General features: G+C 42.4%; 1 protein-coding gene across 1 annotated transcript in view; it reads left to right on the top strand.

Annotated features, from left to right (window-relative positions):
* The first annotated feature begins 469 nt into the window (after window positions 1-469).
* Window positions 470-18,494, top strand: part of si:dkey-225n22.4 (collagen alpha-1(XXI) chain) — a 107,442-nt gene continuing 89,417 nt past the window's right edge. The window contains 2 exon segments of the mRNA XM_063206689.1: window positions 470-542; window positions 17,128-17,241. Coding sequence (XP_063062759.1) covers window positions 17,160-17,241 — 82 coding nt within the window. The 5' untranslated portion in view covers window positions 470-542; window positions 17,128-17,159.

Genomic DNA, 18,494 nt, shown 5'->3' with positions numbered 1-18,494 from the left:
TATGGAAAATATTGCTGATGACAATTTTTGTCTGCAAAAAGGCATGCTTTCCATAAACATAGGTAGCAAAAAAAAGTTGAGGAACTGGTTCATATAATGTGAAAACAAACAACCATCTGAGGCTACTTTGGTATTCCACAAAACAAAGAAAACACTAAAACGTCTATTTATGATGTCTGACGTTTCATCAGTTTTGTTTGGTAAGGAAATCCTTGACACTGTGTCAGGTTTAAGGATAAACGACAGCTTAATTGTAAATGTATTCTGTAACGTTTATGGGTTATAATTGTCTAATGGGTGGGTTTGTGCCTCATTGAGAGAGAAGAAGAAAAAATGGAAAAATGTTTATATTCCAGTCTTAATTGTCCAGGGGCGTCAAAGTATTTCACAGGTGGAATCAGGCAAGCGGTTCCATGACTCACGTCACGAATCAACACAGTATAAATACTTTTGCACAGTGATGGTTATGCTCACATTCTGCTTGTGTACTCCCTCTAGTGGCAACATCTTTACTCTCCCTAACTTGGAGTTTTTAAAGTAAGGTAAGACTATCTATGTCACTGCATGTTTCATGTTGCAAATGTCGAGGTATGCCTAACCTAACTTCTTGCAACCGGAGATATTTTCGTGATAAATGTGGGAAGTAAAGTGAATAAACATCCCGTTGATATTGATTGTGAGCGCGTAACAGGTGAAATGGACATCTATGCTAAATTGTGATGACACGCCGCACGTACTGTAGACTATGTGACAGAGTAGGATCAGTCATCGGCAAGTTCACAGAAAAGTTTACATGTGCGCACTTTTACGCACGTGTGTACGCACGTCCTTTGGCAGTCTTGACAACGTTAAACAAGTTGGTATTAAATATTTACAACCAGTACGTGTAATTGCATTCAAGCTTCCACCTGTTGCATGATTGTTTGAACCATGTAGACTGCTGTTTATAAAATGCATGGCATGCTAACGTAATTGTCATCTGTCAAACAATCCACCTTGTTCATTCAGAACGGTTTACCGGCTGCATGGAAACACGTGTCAGTCAAAAGCCTAAATATCCTCGCAAATATAGCCAATGTATAGAAAATATTAATACACGTTTTGTAAGAAAAGTTTTTATGACTGAATGATAAAGTGAAACCATTGCCACCAGTCAGATAATTTGTGCGAAGCATAAACTTTTGTGGGTGGGCTGACCGTAGAACAATTTACAGCAGAATGGACTTTGATAAACCAATGAATGACACTATCAAGGTTTTATTTTCGTTTGTGTTTTAATGCTTCCCCTACAATTCCACGTGTTATTGAGTAAAGCTGTGGGGTTCAATTTTTCTGTATGTCATGTGAATAGAATGTGTAGTAGGCAGGCAGAGTAGGACCAATTTACTGGAAGTCTGGAGACCAGAAGGGACAGCTGTAATTTTCTGAGGGCTACTGTAACAGCTCTGCATTTGTTCTGTTTGTGTGTGCGTGCTGGTGTGTATGTGTGTTTGTGTATGTTGTATTGTGTGGGTACAAAATTGTGATAGCAGAGGGTATTGTGATCTGCCAGCATGTGGCTGCTTGTTAAACCCAGTATCATATCATCTGATCTGATATTGTGTACTGTGTGTGTGTGCGTGTGTCTAGTTTTGTTTGTGTCTATGCTGCTGAAGAGTTGAGAGAGGTGGAAGATTGTGTGTGTGTGTGTGTGTGTGTGTGTGTGTGTGTGTGTGTGTGTGTGTGTGTGTGTGTGTGTGTGTGTGTGTGTGTGCGTGCGTGCGTGCGTGCGTGCATGCGTGTGTGTGTGTGTGATGTCTCAGATGATAATGTGAGAGGGAGAGTGAATAACCTGCACTGTGTCCTGGCCCCTCATCCAGAACTGAAGTGCCCCAAACAATCCCATGTTGTTTCATTGGGTACTGAATGCCCTTCCACCTACATCACAGTAAAGTTCTCATTTTTGGAAATAAGCTTATTTTACACCTTCCCTTGAGTTAAATAGTAGGGCTTTACCATTCTCCTGTACTTTCAACCGTTCTCTGAGTACGGCAGTGCAAATTTTACCTCCAAGCTAGCAGTTAACATGGACTCCTATGAGACCAGTTAGCCGCCAGCTGGTCTCATAGGACTCAATGTTAACTGCTAGCATGGATGTAAAATTTGCACTGCCATACTCAGAGAACGGTTGAAAGTACAGGAGAATGGTAAAGCCCTACTATTTAACTGAAGTGAAGGTGTAAAATAAGCTTATTTCCAAAAATGGGACAGTATCACTTTAAAGCATCAGCTAAATCTAATGGGAAAATATGCAAAGTCATAACGAGAAATGGAGTGGCATGTTTTTAATTGAAATGGTGTGCCATCCGCCTTGTGTTGTTTAGTTTACATTCCGTGCAGCAGATTCAGCGGCATTCAGCTGTTTTCCTTCTCCTTCGCGTTATGCAACAAAGATCTCTCTTATTATTTTTTTTCTCCCGTTCAGCGAACAATAAATACACAGGCCTGCCCTGGTCCACTCTGTTCCGTTCCGTTCTGTTCTTTTTCATCCTTGTCATACAGTACATTACATTGCTAGTCCCCTGCTGCTGTGCATATTGAGGATGTTTACACCCGAACAAACCCCCCCCCCCCCCGGTGGGTGAGGGGACATTAGCTCCCACGCAGGCTACAGAGATGGGGGCCAGATTTTGAGTTGGTATGGTTCTTATCTCCAGGGAACTAACTGCCAGCGAACATGGCACAGAGAGGACGATGCATTGGGTATTGTGAAACTTTTGTGTTTACTTTTAAGAGGGCATTGTCAAATTTTGTATTGTTCTGTTGTGATTTCTTTTTTTATTATTTTAATGCCTCCAGGAGGATAAATGTGGAAAAAAAATGGGGCCTACCACGTAGTTCACAGCTCACTAGCACTCTTTGTTTTCAGGCCTTTTCCGTGTTGGAGTCTTCATTTGGGCAGGCAGGCGGTGTTCTGGCTACAGAGGCGTTTGTGCGTAGTGACGCTGCTAAACCAGCCCATTGTGCTTTGTTGTATTTATACAGGTGAACTGGCTTTGATTCTGATGAAATGGGATCAGGTAGAGCCTATTTAACTGAGAGGGTGTTGTGAGAGCCTATTTAACCGAGCGTGTGCGGCATTTCCATTGTGCATAGACTTTACGACTGGAGTAGGGTAGGGTCTGGTGTCATGTTGGGTGCAGCCAAAATGTTGTCACTAAAAAGTTAGCCTACAACTTGGGGTAACATTTCAGTTTAGGATTCACGTGTTGTTCAAAATTAGGCATTTGCACACCTCTGTAGTTGGACAGGTGTGTAGGACACTATCCCAGTGGGGCTGTCATTCAAGTATAAAGAAATCCCACTCACTGTCCATTCTACCAACAAATTAAATACAACGTTTTGGTCATCCGACTTTTTTCAAGTGAAGTTTGGTCAAGTGAATTCATACATTTCTTCGTCACTGCCAATATGGCTTTTGTTATCGATATTATTGTAATAAGGCCCTAGTAGGCCCTTCATATATGTGCTATAAGTCAGTGTTTCTCAACCATTTTTTAGACGAGGCACCCTTTCAATTACTGGAAATTTTCAAGGCACCCCAAAGCAACAAGCTGTAACATGACATATGAATGGCAGATGAAGGACTGAACTGACTAAGCAATATTTTATTAATTTAGACAAAATATGTATTGAATTACATAATTTATTTATCAGCCATGTTTCCGCGGCACCCCTGAGGGGGGCCTGCGGCACCCCAGGGTGCCCCGGCACCCTGGTTGAGAAACACTGCTATAGTCACTATTATAGCCAGTATAGGCATCTTGTCCCTATTCTAAAGTGTTATCCACCTTGGCAGTGACATTTCTTTTCGTTCCCTCAAAGTGTGGCTCTGGTTGCCGGCTCCTCTAATTCTGGTGTACTTACAGGTTAACTGCTTTGAGTAACTTTCTATGAATGAATGAATGAATGAATGAATGAATGAATGAATGAATGAACAAAGAAATAAATGAGCAAATGAAAGAACAAATGAAAGAATGGGAATCTTCACACATGGGTGGACTTAAATGGACATGAAAGTCACACGAGTGTCTGTGCCGTCTAGTTATCATGGGAGGATTAACCCTCTGCCTGATCCGTGCTTGTCGAGGTTCCGGTGAGTTTGATGTATAAACTGCAACACACTGGGTCGTGCATATGGGATGAAAACCACAGCACTAGCAGTGCCAGAGAACTCCACAATACAAGGATTGGTGTAATCTGCAAAGCACTCACCTTACTCTCATACGGACATGGAGGGGGCTCTTCCACTGGCTGCGTGACTAGTTCATACAGACGCCAGGGCTGGCCTGGCAAATACAAGGTATTTCCTGGTAGGCCAACAGTTCACAGTGGCTGATTCTGTTGTTTTTTTTTCTCTTAAAGACCGCCCCACTCTTTTTCTGTCCAGTCCTGATAGAGACTTTGCGCTTCGTCTCCCAGCCGGCTGAGATTCTGGTATATTCAGGATATAAATCTTAACACACTGGGCCGTGGACATACAGTGCATGGGCATAATGAGAGCAATGCCACTGAATATGCCAGACAAGTTTGATCACCTATATTCAGTAGCTAGGTTGACTGCGGAAGCCAAGATTCTGGTGTGTTTTTTTCTTTAAATCGTTGCACTTTGGGTTGTGCTGGCTCAGGACAGGTTCATACTGTATGGTGGCACTCTGCTACGTGGCTGTGCCAAACTAGTTCACATAGTAGCGGCACTCTGTGACCTTTGTAAAAAGAAAAAAACCACAAAAGTTTAAGGCCACTTAAATGGCCTTAGCCTTAGCTACCGCCATGGCCATTGTCCCGCATCAATGAATTAATCACTCCCATAACCCTGGCAGCGAGTCAGGGGGCTATCGGCTCTTGTTTACCCCACCACTGTGCTGTGACATGGGGCCGAGTGTTTGGGCCCCGTGCTCTATTAGGCGATGGGAATTGAGTGCAATGGAGCCCGCAGAGGCTAATGAGAACAAGAGACAGATGCTAATTGAGCCGTGCGGCTAACCGCATGCGTGTGCGAACGGCCGTGCAGAGAAACGAGCGGCAGCGTTACGCTCCTTGACTTGACTCGCCTCACCTCGGCTCTTGGCTTTTTGGCTCTGATGCACAGGAGGATTTTGGGTTCACAGCACACTTTGAATAACATTACATACGCACGCACACACGCACACACACAAGCTCAAGGGGGATTTTGGGGTTCACAGCCCAGTGTAAAGGTGCTGCAAATTGGGCATGTAATTAGCAATCCAATGCTGAGGAAAAGACAGACAGAGAGAGAGAGAGTTAGAGAGTGAGTGAGTGAGTGAGTGTGTGTGTGAACCTGAAAAGCTTTGCATTATTCAGTGATGTGCTGTGCTGCCAGACAGGCAGCTTGAAAGAGGAAAAATAACTAATGGCTCACTAGCCTGGTGAGGCAGATTAAAAATGAACATGTTAGTATGGAATCGCTTGGTTCAGGTAGCTGAAGCCTGTTGGTGGAACCAAACCATTGTTGTGATGGTTCAAATTGCCTTTGCACTGCCTTGGCCAATTCTATGACCAATCAAACAACTTCTTATCAGTATGTCTGTCCTGTATGTAGTATGTGTTTTCTGTTAAATCCAGTCCCAAAGATTCAAATGTGGGGGGTGGTGGGTTGAAGCATTACACATGAGCAGATTACATATCACGACCAAACATTAGTGTCTGGGTAGAGGTAGACGTACATGTCATACTTCACCACTCCCCACCAGTAATCGTTTCTCAATTCAGCCATTCCAGACCCTCTGTACAATTAAATTTGGTATGAGGCTATGGTATGTCATGTTTTTTAGTCATGTGCAGCTTAGAAATCATCATTTTGTGTTTTGGAAGGTTTATGTTGTAGGTATGTTGTCTTTGCTCTAAAGATAATTGGGTACGTACGTATGTTTCACAAAGGATGAAGATGAAATACATGATGTAGGAACAAAACTATGCAACTTGTACTCCTTGTCGTGATTTAATATATTTAACGAGGGAACTTTTGAGGGATTTTCGTTTTCATTTCATATTTAATAAACAGGGAAGCATTTCAACATTGTGTAGATGGCCATAGATTTGTTTTTGATAAAGCATGTGTGTTTTTACATGAGTTCACTCACTCATAATTCACTAATACAGCATATTATGTATGCACAGCGAAAATCAATGTAAGTTGTGACACGCATAGTGACTACTGAACAACGTAATGAGCGATTGAATATTTCAGACATGGTATGTCTATATAAATTTCCCTGTCTAGTCAGCAATTGCAGATTTTCCAACCTTGAAGAGACTTGTACAAAACCACTGTCATCATAGAATACTCTGAAATTGTGTATGAGTTGTCATCATCGTGATGACACTCAGCCTGTGGCAGCGTAATCGTGGCAGCAATCCACAGTGTTTTCGTTCTATTTTCCTGATGTTTGGCCTTTGGTCAGTGCCAGTCACTGTCCTGAGTATAATGCTGGGTTTTAGAGCTGCTGTCTGTCAAATTGTTGGGCATTATGACAACTTATTGTTGGCGTCTTGCTGGAATGTTCTGTGCAAAAGCACTGAGTGGCTGAGAGCAGTAGGCACAGGTCTGTGTTGATGTAGTCTGGGGAAGGTAGCCACACACACACACACACACACATACACACACACCCCCGTAATGAGAAGTCATCTGGGCCAGGTGACCACACACGTGCCCACATGATGACAAGCTCATTCCTCATACAGTGAAAACGGGATCTTTCCATTTTTCACTATTTACACAAATCGGAAAAGATTAATCTGTTTAGATCGGCGAAATAATACATCACTGATTCTTGAGAAAGTGGCTAAAACAGGTTGTAATGTTGACAGAAAAAAACAAAGTGAATTACAAAATTATATGGTATATCCTCGTAGACTAAGGTCTTGGCTGTTCAGAAATGCACAAGGCCAATCTCCCCATTATGTATTTTTTTCAGAAATCAGGCTTTTCTCCGATCATACCTTGTTTTTTGTCAACACCGTCAGACACAATTAAAAGTAATTAAAATTGTATTGTATTATCTGGAGTTTTTAAGTGATTATGTGTATTTTTTTGTTCACACATATGCCTTTAAATGTTGAAAATTCACTTTTGTTCTATTTTAATACTGTTTCATGTGTTCTAATTTTAAAATATGTACCGTCATACGATGCTTACTTAACGCCTAAATACAACAAACAATTTTTTGTAATTTCACAAATATTCGTGTAGGCTTAAATTGGCTATTACTTTGATATTTCAACAACTCCTAAGGAAAATTGTAAGCACATTCAATTAAAAGGTCCAAAATTCCCTCTTACAGTGGGGACTTAAGAACTGAAGGTGGTGACTGTAATCTGAGAGTGGTGAAAGTGGCCTAATTAGTACCTGCATTTAGCAAAATAAATAGCCCTCTCAAGTCAATGGCATCTTGCATAAACACTTTATTTTTGTGTGTGCACAGTATGAGCATGTGTTTTTACTTCATTAGTTAGATTATCTAGGAAGTAAGCCACTGGTTGTTGAAAATGTGGTAAAAACAGCTTTTAAGTTATTCAAATCCAAAATATAGAGGTGTATTATCATAGATGTAGGTCTTGGCTGTGCAGTGAATGCATTGGCCAAGATCCCCATGTTTAACATTTTTCATAAAATGGGCTCTTTCTTGTTTTGTCAACAGTGGCAGACAGAATTAGAAGTAAAAACACATGTTTACTGTATTAAAGTGAATTACTTTAACAATTCAACATAACTGTAGATACTTATTGTATGCATATTCTTAAAACATGTAAAAAACACGTAAAACATGTGTTTTTTGGTGAACTCCATCAGATGTCACCACCGTCAGGTTTTCTGACAAAAAAACCTCCAAATGCACCTCAGTGGTGGCTAGAGTATAATTTTGGATCACAATTATTACTAACATGCCTAGTAATGTTTCATTAACCAGCACAATTTAGTAAAATATGGAACAACATGATGAGCAGAACAAAATCTGACGGTGGTGACATCTGACGGTGTGAGACAAAAAAACACTCTTTTAAATATTATGCATTGTTTGTTCACATTAGCCATTTAATTTTCGCTCTGTTTCTTGGGTGCTTCATACCTTTTCTGAAAAAAAGAAATTATTAACATTAATGTAATACAATACTATTAAAACCCCCGACGGTGTTGACAGTTTATGGTTGGGACAGTACCAGTGTCCAAACAAATTAACAAATTGGGGACAAAATAATAAGCTTACAGGAGCTTCAGTGATGGTGAAGTAGGCAGTAGAGCTAAAGGTTTGAAAAGGGGTCCTCAGCAATGAAAATTACCTTGTGCATACCTGATTTTATTGTCTTTTAGAAAAAATCTGACGGTGGTGACCAATATGCTGGACACATTTTGAGCAATCAGTAAATAATAGTAAATATTGTTTTACATCCACTATGTGCACATCTGTAGAACCACTTTAATATGGTCTTCCACATCATGGTGATATTGTTCAATTCTGTTAGTGATTTTTGTATTTTAAGTCAATTGAAATGATGATGCCAGTCCTTGGGACAGGCGTTTTTACAGGGTGTGGACAGGTTTATAGCCATGAAAAGTAATACAATTACACTTAAATATTTCAAACAACTGTGTATTCGTGTGACAGACCCCTTGGCCATTACATGGGTTCATTTTGTTTGTGAAAATTTAGTTGATTTTCAACAGAATTAATATTTTACTGCAGGGACATGTTTTTGCCAAACTTTCAAGAATCAGTGACATAATAGTCGTCGAACAGTCATTCTGCAAGACGATAAGCATAAATCTTGGCATGTTAAAACACGGAAAACGTTTTTTTGGATGGATTGCAGGGTAGGGTGAAAAAAACAAAAAGAGAAAAGAAAAGCAAAGTCTCTTAAAACAACATAAAAGGCACCATTATACCGCAAACACATCTGGGGAGACATGCTTCTAGAATGGGTGTCAGGGGTAGCCTACCCACAATGCTGCACTCCAACCTCTGCAATACACACACACGCACACATATGCACAGCACACACATTCATATAGTACACATACACACACAAACACTCACACACAGACGTGTACATAGTAGACACACACACACACACACAGCATAGCCTCCCTCTCCCTCTCCCCGCTCTCCCAATGGAGGAACTCATTAGCTGTCTTCAACAGGGCCAGGAAATCCCACCACGCGCGCACACTAGACAAGCAAACACTTCCCCACTGTATCAACACAGCACCGGGCTGCAGGTTAGACGCCGGGGACGCGAGGAGAAACGTATGGGGAAATGTCGAGGAAATGGTGGCCATATACACTGTCTGGTAGATCGTCTGGGATGACACATGGTCTAAATGTAAAATGAAGCCACAACACTGTAGCGTTCGGTGTTAGTGAGAAGAATGTGGTCAAGGACAGTTAATAACTACCAATGCATGGTTACATCCCCATACTTGTACATCTTGTTTGATGTGGAACTTTATGTGGAGTAAACATAGTGTGACAGATGGTATGGCCTCATGTTTCAGTAAGAAGAATGTGGTTTGGGGACAGCCGATAGCTACCAATGCTCCCATACATCCCCATCCATCTTTGGGAAAGCATGTTTAAGTATTGCTCCCGGGGGATAAGTTAGATGATGGACATAGGGAAATGTGTAGGATGGGGCGTCCATCGTTACCTGGAAGATGTACGCATATGTACAATAAGTTTTATGTATGTAATGGTGTGGAGGCCACAGATATTGTGGCCTAGTGTGACTGAGGTGTTCCTGCGCTGTCCGCCCCTCGGGTCTCAAACTGGCCACCTCCTAGTCAACGCATTCATTCGGGCATGGGAAGCACAGCATGATACTGCAGAGCTACAGTAAAGGACCAGTCAGATAGCTCAGCGCTGCCGATACTGTATGAGGCTTCGGTAGGGAGGTTTACTAACGTTCCACCACGCCACACTCTGCTAGTTGGCCTCCGTTACACCAGCAACCGGTCTCCTGTCCCCTCTGCCCCCCTGAATCCATTACTCAATGTTACTGTAAGGCAGAGTGAACGTGAAAAGTGAAAGCCCATTGGGAAACTCCAACTCCCATTGTGACACAGCACTCCACAGCACACAAGTGAACACTGCACACTGCACACAACGAAATTGCATTTATGCCTCACCCATGCAAGGGGGCAGCCCTCAGTGGCGCCCCATGGGGAGCAGTGCGGTGGGACGGTACCATGCTCAGGGTACCTCAGTCATGGAGGAGGATGGGTGGCCGAAGTAAAAGTAGAAGTAAAAGCAAGGCCTGCCATAGTTTCCTTGCAGTGGTCTAACTGGTCTACAGCTATGATTGAGTTTGTGTTTGAGTAAAAAAAGAAAAAAAGAAAGCCCCCCAGCATAGCAGTCCATGCGTCAGCTGTGTCGGTTGTTTTTGCATACTGTGCCTGTTCGCTACTTTTGGTTGTTATGTGTCACTGTGACAGGAACATTTACATGTTTTGTGTGTCAGGATCTATTTTGTTTCAGTATGATGGTCATAATTTCGTTTTCATCTCTATTGGAGACAGCTAGCACTTCAAAGAGTCGGTAATTGGTTTGTTCTGTCTTCTGAATATCTGGGTTGTGTTTCCTCTTTCTTTCTTTGCTTTTGGTGACATTTTTGTTCTTGGAATGCTGTCCTTGTTGTTTGTGGTAAGGCTTTTTTTATTGCTGCTTTCTTTTCCCCCTGAGTGAAATGGACTGTTCAAATACAAACACTTGGTAGTAATAGAGAAGTAAGTTATGTGAGAAATGAGAATGTCATGTCCACAACAGCAGGTGATTCTGGAGTAGAGTAGAGGAGAGAGGAGTAGAGTACAATAAAGAAGAGAAAAGAAGAGAAGCGCCTATAAGAGAAGAGAAGACAATGGCACATTAAAGAGAGAATGGAAAAAAGTGAAGAGGACAGTAGAGAAGAGCAGAGAACAGTAAAGAAGAGAAGAGAGGAGTAGAGCAGATTGTAGTAGACTAGAGCAGCATACTTGATTAGCCCAGATATCCAGCAATTCTATAGTACATCATACAGAAATATCACATATTCATGGAAATCTACACTCACTTGTATTCACAAGGATCTTAACTGTGCCAGTGTAGCAAGAGATTTGACCTCATCTGGCCAGGACGACCTCCAGTGACCTCTCTCTGGGCCCTGCAGTTCAAAGCCAGACATGTTTTACAGCTTGCATTCGTGGGGCCGCACATGAATGGCTGCCACTGGCAGTGTACTGTATGTGGTGGCGCAGTAATGCAGATGTGGATCAGAGTGGCATGCCTACAAGCAGTGAGTGTTTTTTTAGTAAGTGATTTGAGGTCAGCTGAAAGATTATAGGCCTAAGGCTGAGGGCAGCATTCAGTGATAAATGCAGTGTTAATTCAACGCTTAGAGAGTACTCTGGGACAAAATACACACGTCTAGATGATGTTACAATTGATTCTCTAAGTGTTGAAATAATAGTCTGCAATATACTATGCAGGTGATCTACCTTTTGAGAGACGAGGTGAGACCATGTCCTTATATTAACCTCCTTTTTACAATCTTTGAAGAATCACATGTTCTATTGTGTACAGACAGGGAAGCTGCAGGGGACAGCGAGGACAAAGGGGGTACTTTTCCCAGGCCCAGAGAGAAAGGGACCCCAGAATTGGGTCCTCATGACATTGTATGTATTGGGTTTGGGGCCCTTTCAGATAACTCTGTCCTGGGTCTGGTCAAAGCTGCCAATGGCCCTGTGTATAGATTTAAACAGACAATTAATATTTCAGTGCTAGGCCATCATCTGCATACAAACCCTTTTCCAGACTGACTTTATGAGACTCGCTCCTTACACAAATGGGTAATTGATGGTTGCCAATGCCAATACACTGACGAAATACCCATGTTTGTACAGTACTGTGTGCTGACCTATGGTGGGAATACGTTATGCCATTTGTAATATTTTTGCAGCATTCGCATAGTCAAGGTTATTTGACAGAATATGAAGAGGAGAGATTTCTTTGGGACCTGTTTGGTACTTTGTTGTCAATACCCAGTCACCTTTTACAGCCTCCGTTTATGAAGAACATACGTAAATCCATTCTGTAGGAGATTGATGGATGCGATACACTTGCTGGTACCAAATCCATGTTTGTGCATAATTATAATTTGACTTTGGTCAAAATAGCAGGTGAAGTACTGTAGCAGCATTTGCAATGTCAAAAGTCAAGATATTGTGACTTAGAGTATCGTAGGTCTGTCAATAGTTATAATCCAGTGCCATATCAAATTAATTTACCTTCCCAATTCAACCAGGTGACTGCATGGTTGAATGATCACCTGGTTAAACCGGACAGGTAAAACCAGGTCATTTGGAATACGTATCTGGATTCTAACTAATTAGTCCAGGTTGCCCATCACGGTCATAATAATAATAATAATAAAAATAATAATAATAATAATAATACTTTCATTTTATATAGCGCCTTTCAAAACAACCAAGGTGGCTTCACAGGGTATCGTGTAGGAAAGTGTGAGTGTGTGCGCGTCAGTGCGTGAGTGTGTGTATGACTGCATGTAAGTGAATGTGCTTGTGGAACTAGCAGCCATAAGCCTCCAGAAAGAGATGTGTCTTAACTTAAGGTGTTGCTTAAACATGGCCAGTGAAGGGGCATTCTGGATGTGGTCGGGCAGATTGTTCCAAAGAATAGGAGCAGCAACATGGAAGGCTCTGTGGTGGTCCAGACGGGAGGAGATGAAGGAGTGAGTGAGCGTCTCTGTAACTGTCTTAGAGAGTGAAGGCCTGAGTTTGGAGATGTTTCTGAGATGATAGAATGCCGATTTGGTGACTTTTTTGATGTGGGAGTGAAGTGAAAGTGATGAATCCAAGATGACACCCTGGTTACGTACTTTAGTTTAGGGAATGGGGTGATGGTGCATCCATCGATGTCCAAGTGTAGATCTCCAACCTTCCTTTGCAGAATTGCTGGTGCCACCACCATGAGCTCAGTTTTCTTGCTGTTCAATTTGAGAAGATTGTATGACATCCAGGTTGCTGGATGGTGCTGATGTATAACTGTGTGTCATTCTCCGTTGTTGTACCCAAGTGGTGGAACAGTGTCCCAGAGGCAGCAAGACTAAGCACATCTCTTGCAGCCTTCGAGAAACAAAAAGACCTTCCTCTTTCGAGAGGAGCTACTAAACTAATGCTTGAGCTGGCCTAGCCCCAGGGCAGACTCTTGACGTGATGTTAGTTATGTTTAGCTTAGTTTGAGTGTGTGTGTGTGTGTGTATGTGTTTGTGTGTGTGTGTATGTGTTTGTGAGTGTGCTGTGTGTGTACTCTTTATTAATTTAAAAAACAAAAACAAAAACAAAAAAACGAACCCCCCTTTGCAACTGCACTCGTTGTTCTGTATATTTCCTGTGCACTTTGTATTTGCTTGTGATGTTGGCTTGATTGTGTTCTCTTTTGAAAGTCGCTTTGGTTATAAAGCTTCTGCCAAATGCAATGTAATGTAATGTAATGATTTTGACAAGTGCAGTCTCAGTGCTATGGTGGGCTCTGAAACCAGATTGCATTGGTTCAAAGAGCTCATGGTGGGACATACTGTAAGCTGCTGGAGTTGAGCCGCCCTTTCTAAGATTTTACTAAGGAAAGGGAGGTTGGAGATTGGACGGTAGTCGTTTGGGTCGTCAGGGTCCAGACCAGGTTTTTTCAGCAGCAGTTTTGAAGCTGGCAGGCACAACACCAGATTCCAGAGAAGTGTTAATGATAGTCGTCATAGGTGGAGATGGAAGCCATACACTGACAGATTGAGGTTTTCGCATGATAACCTATTTGGTCATGGTTATGTGACCTCAGCGCCATATACGTTAAAAATGACATTTTTTCATAATAACATACTGTATGGCCGGTATGCCATATGCCATAAAGTAGCCCACCACATTTGCATAGTCAGAAGTCAAGCTGATTTGTCTGCAGTGTGACACACATCATGAAGATGGAAGATTTATGACAGTGGGCCTCTCTGCATGAAATGGCGGGGGTGGCAATGGAGTTGGCAGGATGGACAGAGATTGTCTGATGTAGCAACATAGAGGAACGCATTGTACAACTCTGTTATAATATGCAAATCATCGCTTGCAGCCTGTTTGTTCACGAGATCCATCAGAAAGCAACAGCAGCCTCCAGAAGTGTATTCAGGGATGCATTTGTCATGCACAGTCAGTTTTATCAAGGCAGGAGTGAAAGAACCATGCATCTACCGTATTTGGTCTTTATTGTGTGTAATGATATTATTATATTATTATTATTAATGATAGTAACATCAATAATGTGTGTGGGTGTATGTGTGTGTGTATGTGTGCGTGTGCGTGTGTGTGCGAGTGTGCGTGTGCGTGCGTGCGTGCGTGCGTGCGTGTGTGTGTGTGTGTGTGTGTGTGTGTGTGTGTAATGATATTAATAATATACAGCAGGCCTTGGGTGCATATGCAAATGTGTATGGCACTGTGTGAAAACATGCATGCAAACAAATATGGACATGTACACACCTTCCAACACTGAGACACACACCCAAATCCACATAGCCAATATCCACATACGCACAATTCATGATATTCATATTTCATAATCTACCTCAGCCTATCTTACTCCAGCAATATGGGTCTGATAATGCAAAAAGCTGGAGGACATGCACAACATCGTATCTCTCCATATGTGGCAACTTTCAATAACAGATGATATAGTTCCTGCCTGGCAATACATTATGTTTTGCCTTTGCTTTTATAAAGCCAACTATTCTGAGACCCCTTGTGACAGGCCCATGCACATGGCCTAGACTTCCAAAGACAACACACATGCAACAGACACATATCACAAACACAAACACATAGACAGCCAACACAGATAACACATGCATATGCTTGAACAAACATGCACACACTGACTCCATACAGCCACACACACACACACACACACACACACACACACACACACACACACACACACACACACACACACACACACACACACACACACGCCGACTCCACAGTGCCACACGCACACATGTACATAGACCCACAAAAAAACAGGGACAGGACAGGAGCGTGTGATGTGTTGCCCTTCTACCACACATGAACGTGCCAACATGCAGCAACATGCCATCCATGTTTATTTTCGAGCGAGTCCTGCCCTCTGGCTTTCTGCTTACATTGTTATTTTGCTTGGCTGCAGCCTGTGGTCGCTAGGGCGACACTCCTTTGGCTACATGAAAGCTCGTAGATTCCACTGAAGCATGGCAGAGCAACAAGACCGCACTCTGTTATGGTAGAATGCGGGGGAAGAAAAAAAAACGTCCCTCTTACTTAAAGAACACTTTTAACAAGGTTGAATAAAAGTGGATTGCCGGGTCTTGCAAACTTGCAAAGGATCCCCTTGGATGGATTCATTTTCTGCCTCTGACTTCTGCCTCCTCCACCAAAGGCGAGAGAGAGAAGCAATATTGTGTCAGGGGCAATTTTATTCATGTCGTTTTACGTATATTATATTCAGCACTGACGCACATGTGTGTCTCGAAACAGAGTCGCTAAATAGACCCGTCGGTTGGTCCGGCCAGGATTGTTTTGAAAGGCGATTGGCTCACTGTCTACGGTTTTGCTGTGTGTGTGTGTGTGTGTGAGAGAGAGAGAGTGTGTGTGTGTGTGTTTGTGTGTTTGTGTGTGCGTGTGTGCACAGTTGTGTGTGTGCTGTGCAGGCTGCCACCGGCTACCGGCCACAGAATGAGTCCTTTGTGCGAAGCTGCGCCGATCGATGCGTCAGTGGTCAAATTAAATCCATTTGATATGTCGACAGATGCCGCGAATGGACATCCTCCCAAGGTCCACTGTCCAAGGCCCGGCGGCTGACATTTCGAGTGATTTAACTTTGGAAAATGTGGTGCCCAGACACTCAGGGGTTTACAAAATGATTGGATGGGATGAGAGTGGAGAGGAGGCAGTGGTGTAGTCTACGTAGAACGCGGGTATACGGAGTATACCCACTTCTAAATTTTAGGGGCTTCAGTATACCCACTTGAAATTGATTGATCCATTATTTTGAATGGCATAAATATATACAGTATACCCACTTCAAAAAATGATCGAATATACAGTATACCCACTTCAAAAAAGTAGACTACACCACTGAGAGGAGGGGATAGGGGACAGAGGAGAGGAGAGGAGAGGAGAGGAGAGGAGAGGAGAGAATGGGGAAGGGAGTTGGCATGTCCTGTTAAATGACTTCTCTCCTAGCTGTCCCACACCCACGTGGCCAGGGACTGTGACCTGTTTGCCTGAATGCCCACAGGCACAATGTTCCATCACTGCCACCTCACTACAAAGACCTACTTAACGTGCAGTAGTTGAGTCTGCCCTATACCACTCAAGTTCCTCAAAATGTTGTGGCATTTAACAGATGATGCAAAAGATGACACTAGTACCTTAAGCACTCTTACATGCACTGTAAGTCATTGTCCTGCATGAACTAATTTCAGTTGTGTTGACTTGCTCTGCAAAGTTGTGCATTGTTATAAAGATGTTGAACAGTTAGCTGTCTCACACCAGCCTCTTGCACCTTGGGAAGTGTATGTTCAAGCAGAGAGAGTAGAGAGAGAGAGGTTCCATTGGCCCATTGTTTCCGGGTTCTTTTATTGGGGGGGAAATCCCCCTTTAAGCAGACCTAGGCAGACCTGAGGACTGTTCTATTCAATGCTAGGAACATTATGACACGCCCCTTTAGGCAGACCGGAACCTGGTCATGTTAGGTGCCCATAGAAACCTATTATGTTGGCATATCTCTATACTTAAAGAATCTCTGGTTCAAGGGTCTGATGTAGTGCTTTGACGAATGACAACCTGACAGGTGACTCCTTGGACTGGGCTTTATGTATACTGCACATGGCAGGTCTGCAAAGTAGCTGTGCTGTTTTAAAGGTAATCCAGAAAGTTAAAGAATGCGCGCACATCAGTGGCACAGGTGCTGGACCAAACGTAAGATAACTGAAAGGAAAATAATTGTTTTAAAGGTACACAAGCGTGTATACAGGTAAACGTATTTATTTCTTCTTAACTAGGTAACTGCTGCTGGGAGCTCTGAGAGGCGAAGATGCTGTGGGGCCTGAGGCTACTGACCATGCTGGTGTCCATGGCAACTCTGCAAGGCATAGAGGAGGACGACATCAGAGCAGGTACGAAAAGAAAAGAGAAAGAGTGATTGGTTGTAAACCGAAAGGAAGATTTAGTTGGGTTCCACTTAATTTTACTGTCCCTGTACAGTGTTACAAAGTGAAACTATGCAACAACACACAACATGATGCACTTGCACTGTACGTAGAGTTAAGGGTTAAGTAGGCTATGTACAGTGTAAGAACATAATATTATATGCTGATACATTTGGATCAGATACACTGAAAAAGGCAGCGTGATATGAAGTGTGACCGCTGCTTGAATGTTCAGTCGCTTACTAAAGTGCATCTCATCCTTTTATATAAATTCTGCTCTTCTTGGTTGCTCTGCAGGGAGGAAGACATGAGAGGTATTCATACAGTACTGTGTTCCATCCAAAAAGTTGTTGGTGGAATTCGATGTCAAAATGTCCAGCCATTACTACATAGTGCATACAAGACAATCAGAGAATATAAGATTCTTAGACCATTCCACTCGTGCCCTATGTAGTGACTGAGAGAACTGGACATTTTGGGAATGCCCCTATTGTGTGTGTTCTATGGCACTAAAATAATACACCATGTTTGTTCCTGTGAGAGTGGAGCTGTCAGAGATCCAATGGGAGCATAATGGGCCCTTAGTCCTGTTTTTATCAGCCTCATCTTGGACTATTTAGTGGCTGAATGTCAGTAATTTTATACTGGCACATGGATCACTTTCCAGCTCTGAGATGTTTTGACAATGACATTTTGCAAGATAAGGATGCCGTTGAAGCATGATGGAGAGAAATGCTGGTTGTCCCCTGAAGACTTGGGTTTTAAAGAGTAACATGTGTCAGCAGCTTCCCAGCTGAGTCAGGACCGACCAATGGGAACAAAAGACACCATTTGATGTTAATGCTTAATTAGACATTCTGTATTGAAAAACAAGGGTTTATATTTTGTCTTTTCTGCTGATGTCTCAGGCTGTAGCAGAGCAATGACCTGGCTAATGAGATGCTCTGTAGTGAAACCAAGTTATTTTATTATTCGTCTTTTGCTATTTGTATCTTCCCTGTGTTTTAGGATTTAGTACAGTAGAGAATGACCTGGTTAATTCATTTCTCCATGTTATGTAGCAAAATGATTGAAATTACATTTTGAAATGACCTCTTTTTGAAGTGGCATTATAGTGATTAACCTGGGTATCTGCCGTAACTTCTGTACCAACAAACATCCAATAATAATATTTACTTGATTGGGTAACTTGGTGTTGAAAAAGTTTGAAATCATTTTGT

The sequence above is a fragment of the Engraulis encrasicolus genome, chromosome 9 (genome assembly GCF_034702125.1).
Source record: "Engraulis encrasicolus isolate BLACKSEA-1 chromosome 9, IST_EnEncr_1.0, whole genome shotgun sequence".
Taxonomy (NCBI): Eukaryota; Metazoa; Chordata; class Actinopteri; order Clupeiformes; family Engraulidae; genus Engraulis; species Engraulis encrasicolus.
Note: the sequence above shows the minus strand (reverse complement) of the source record. Positions and strands in the feature narration are given on the sequence as shown.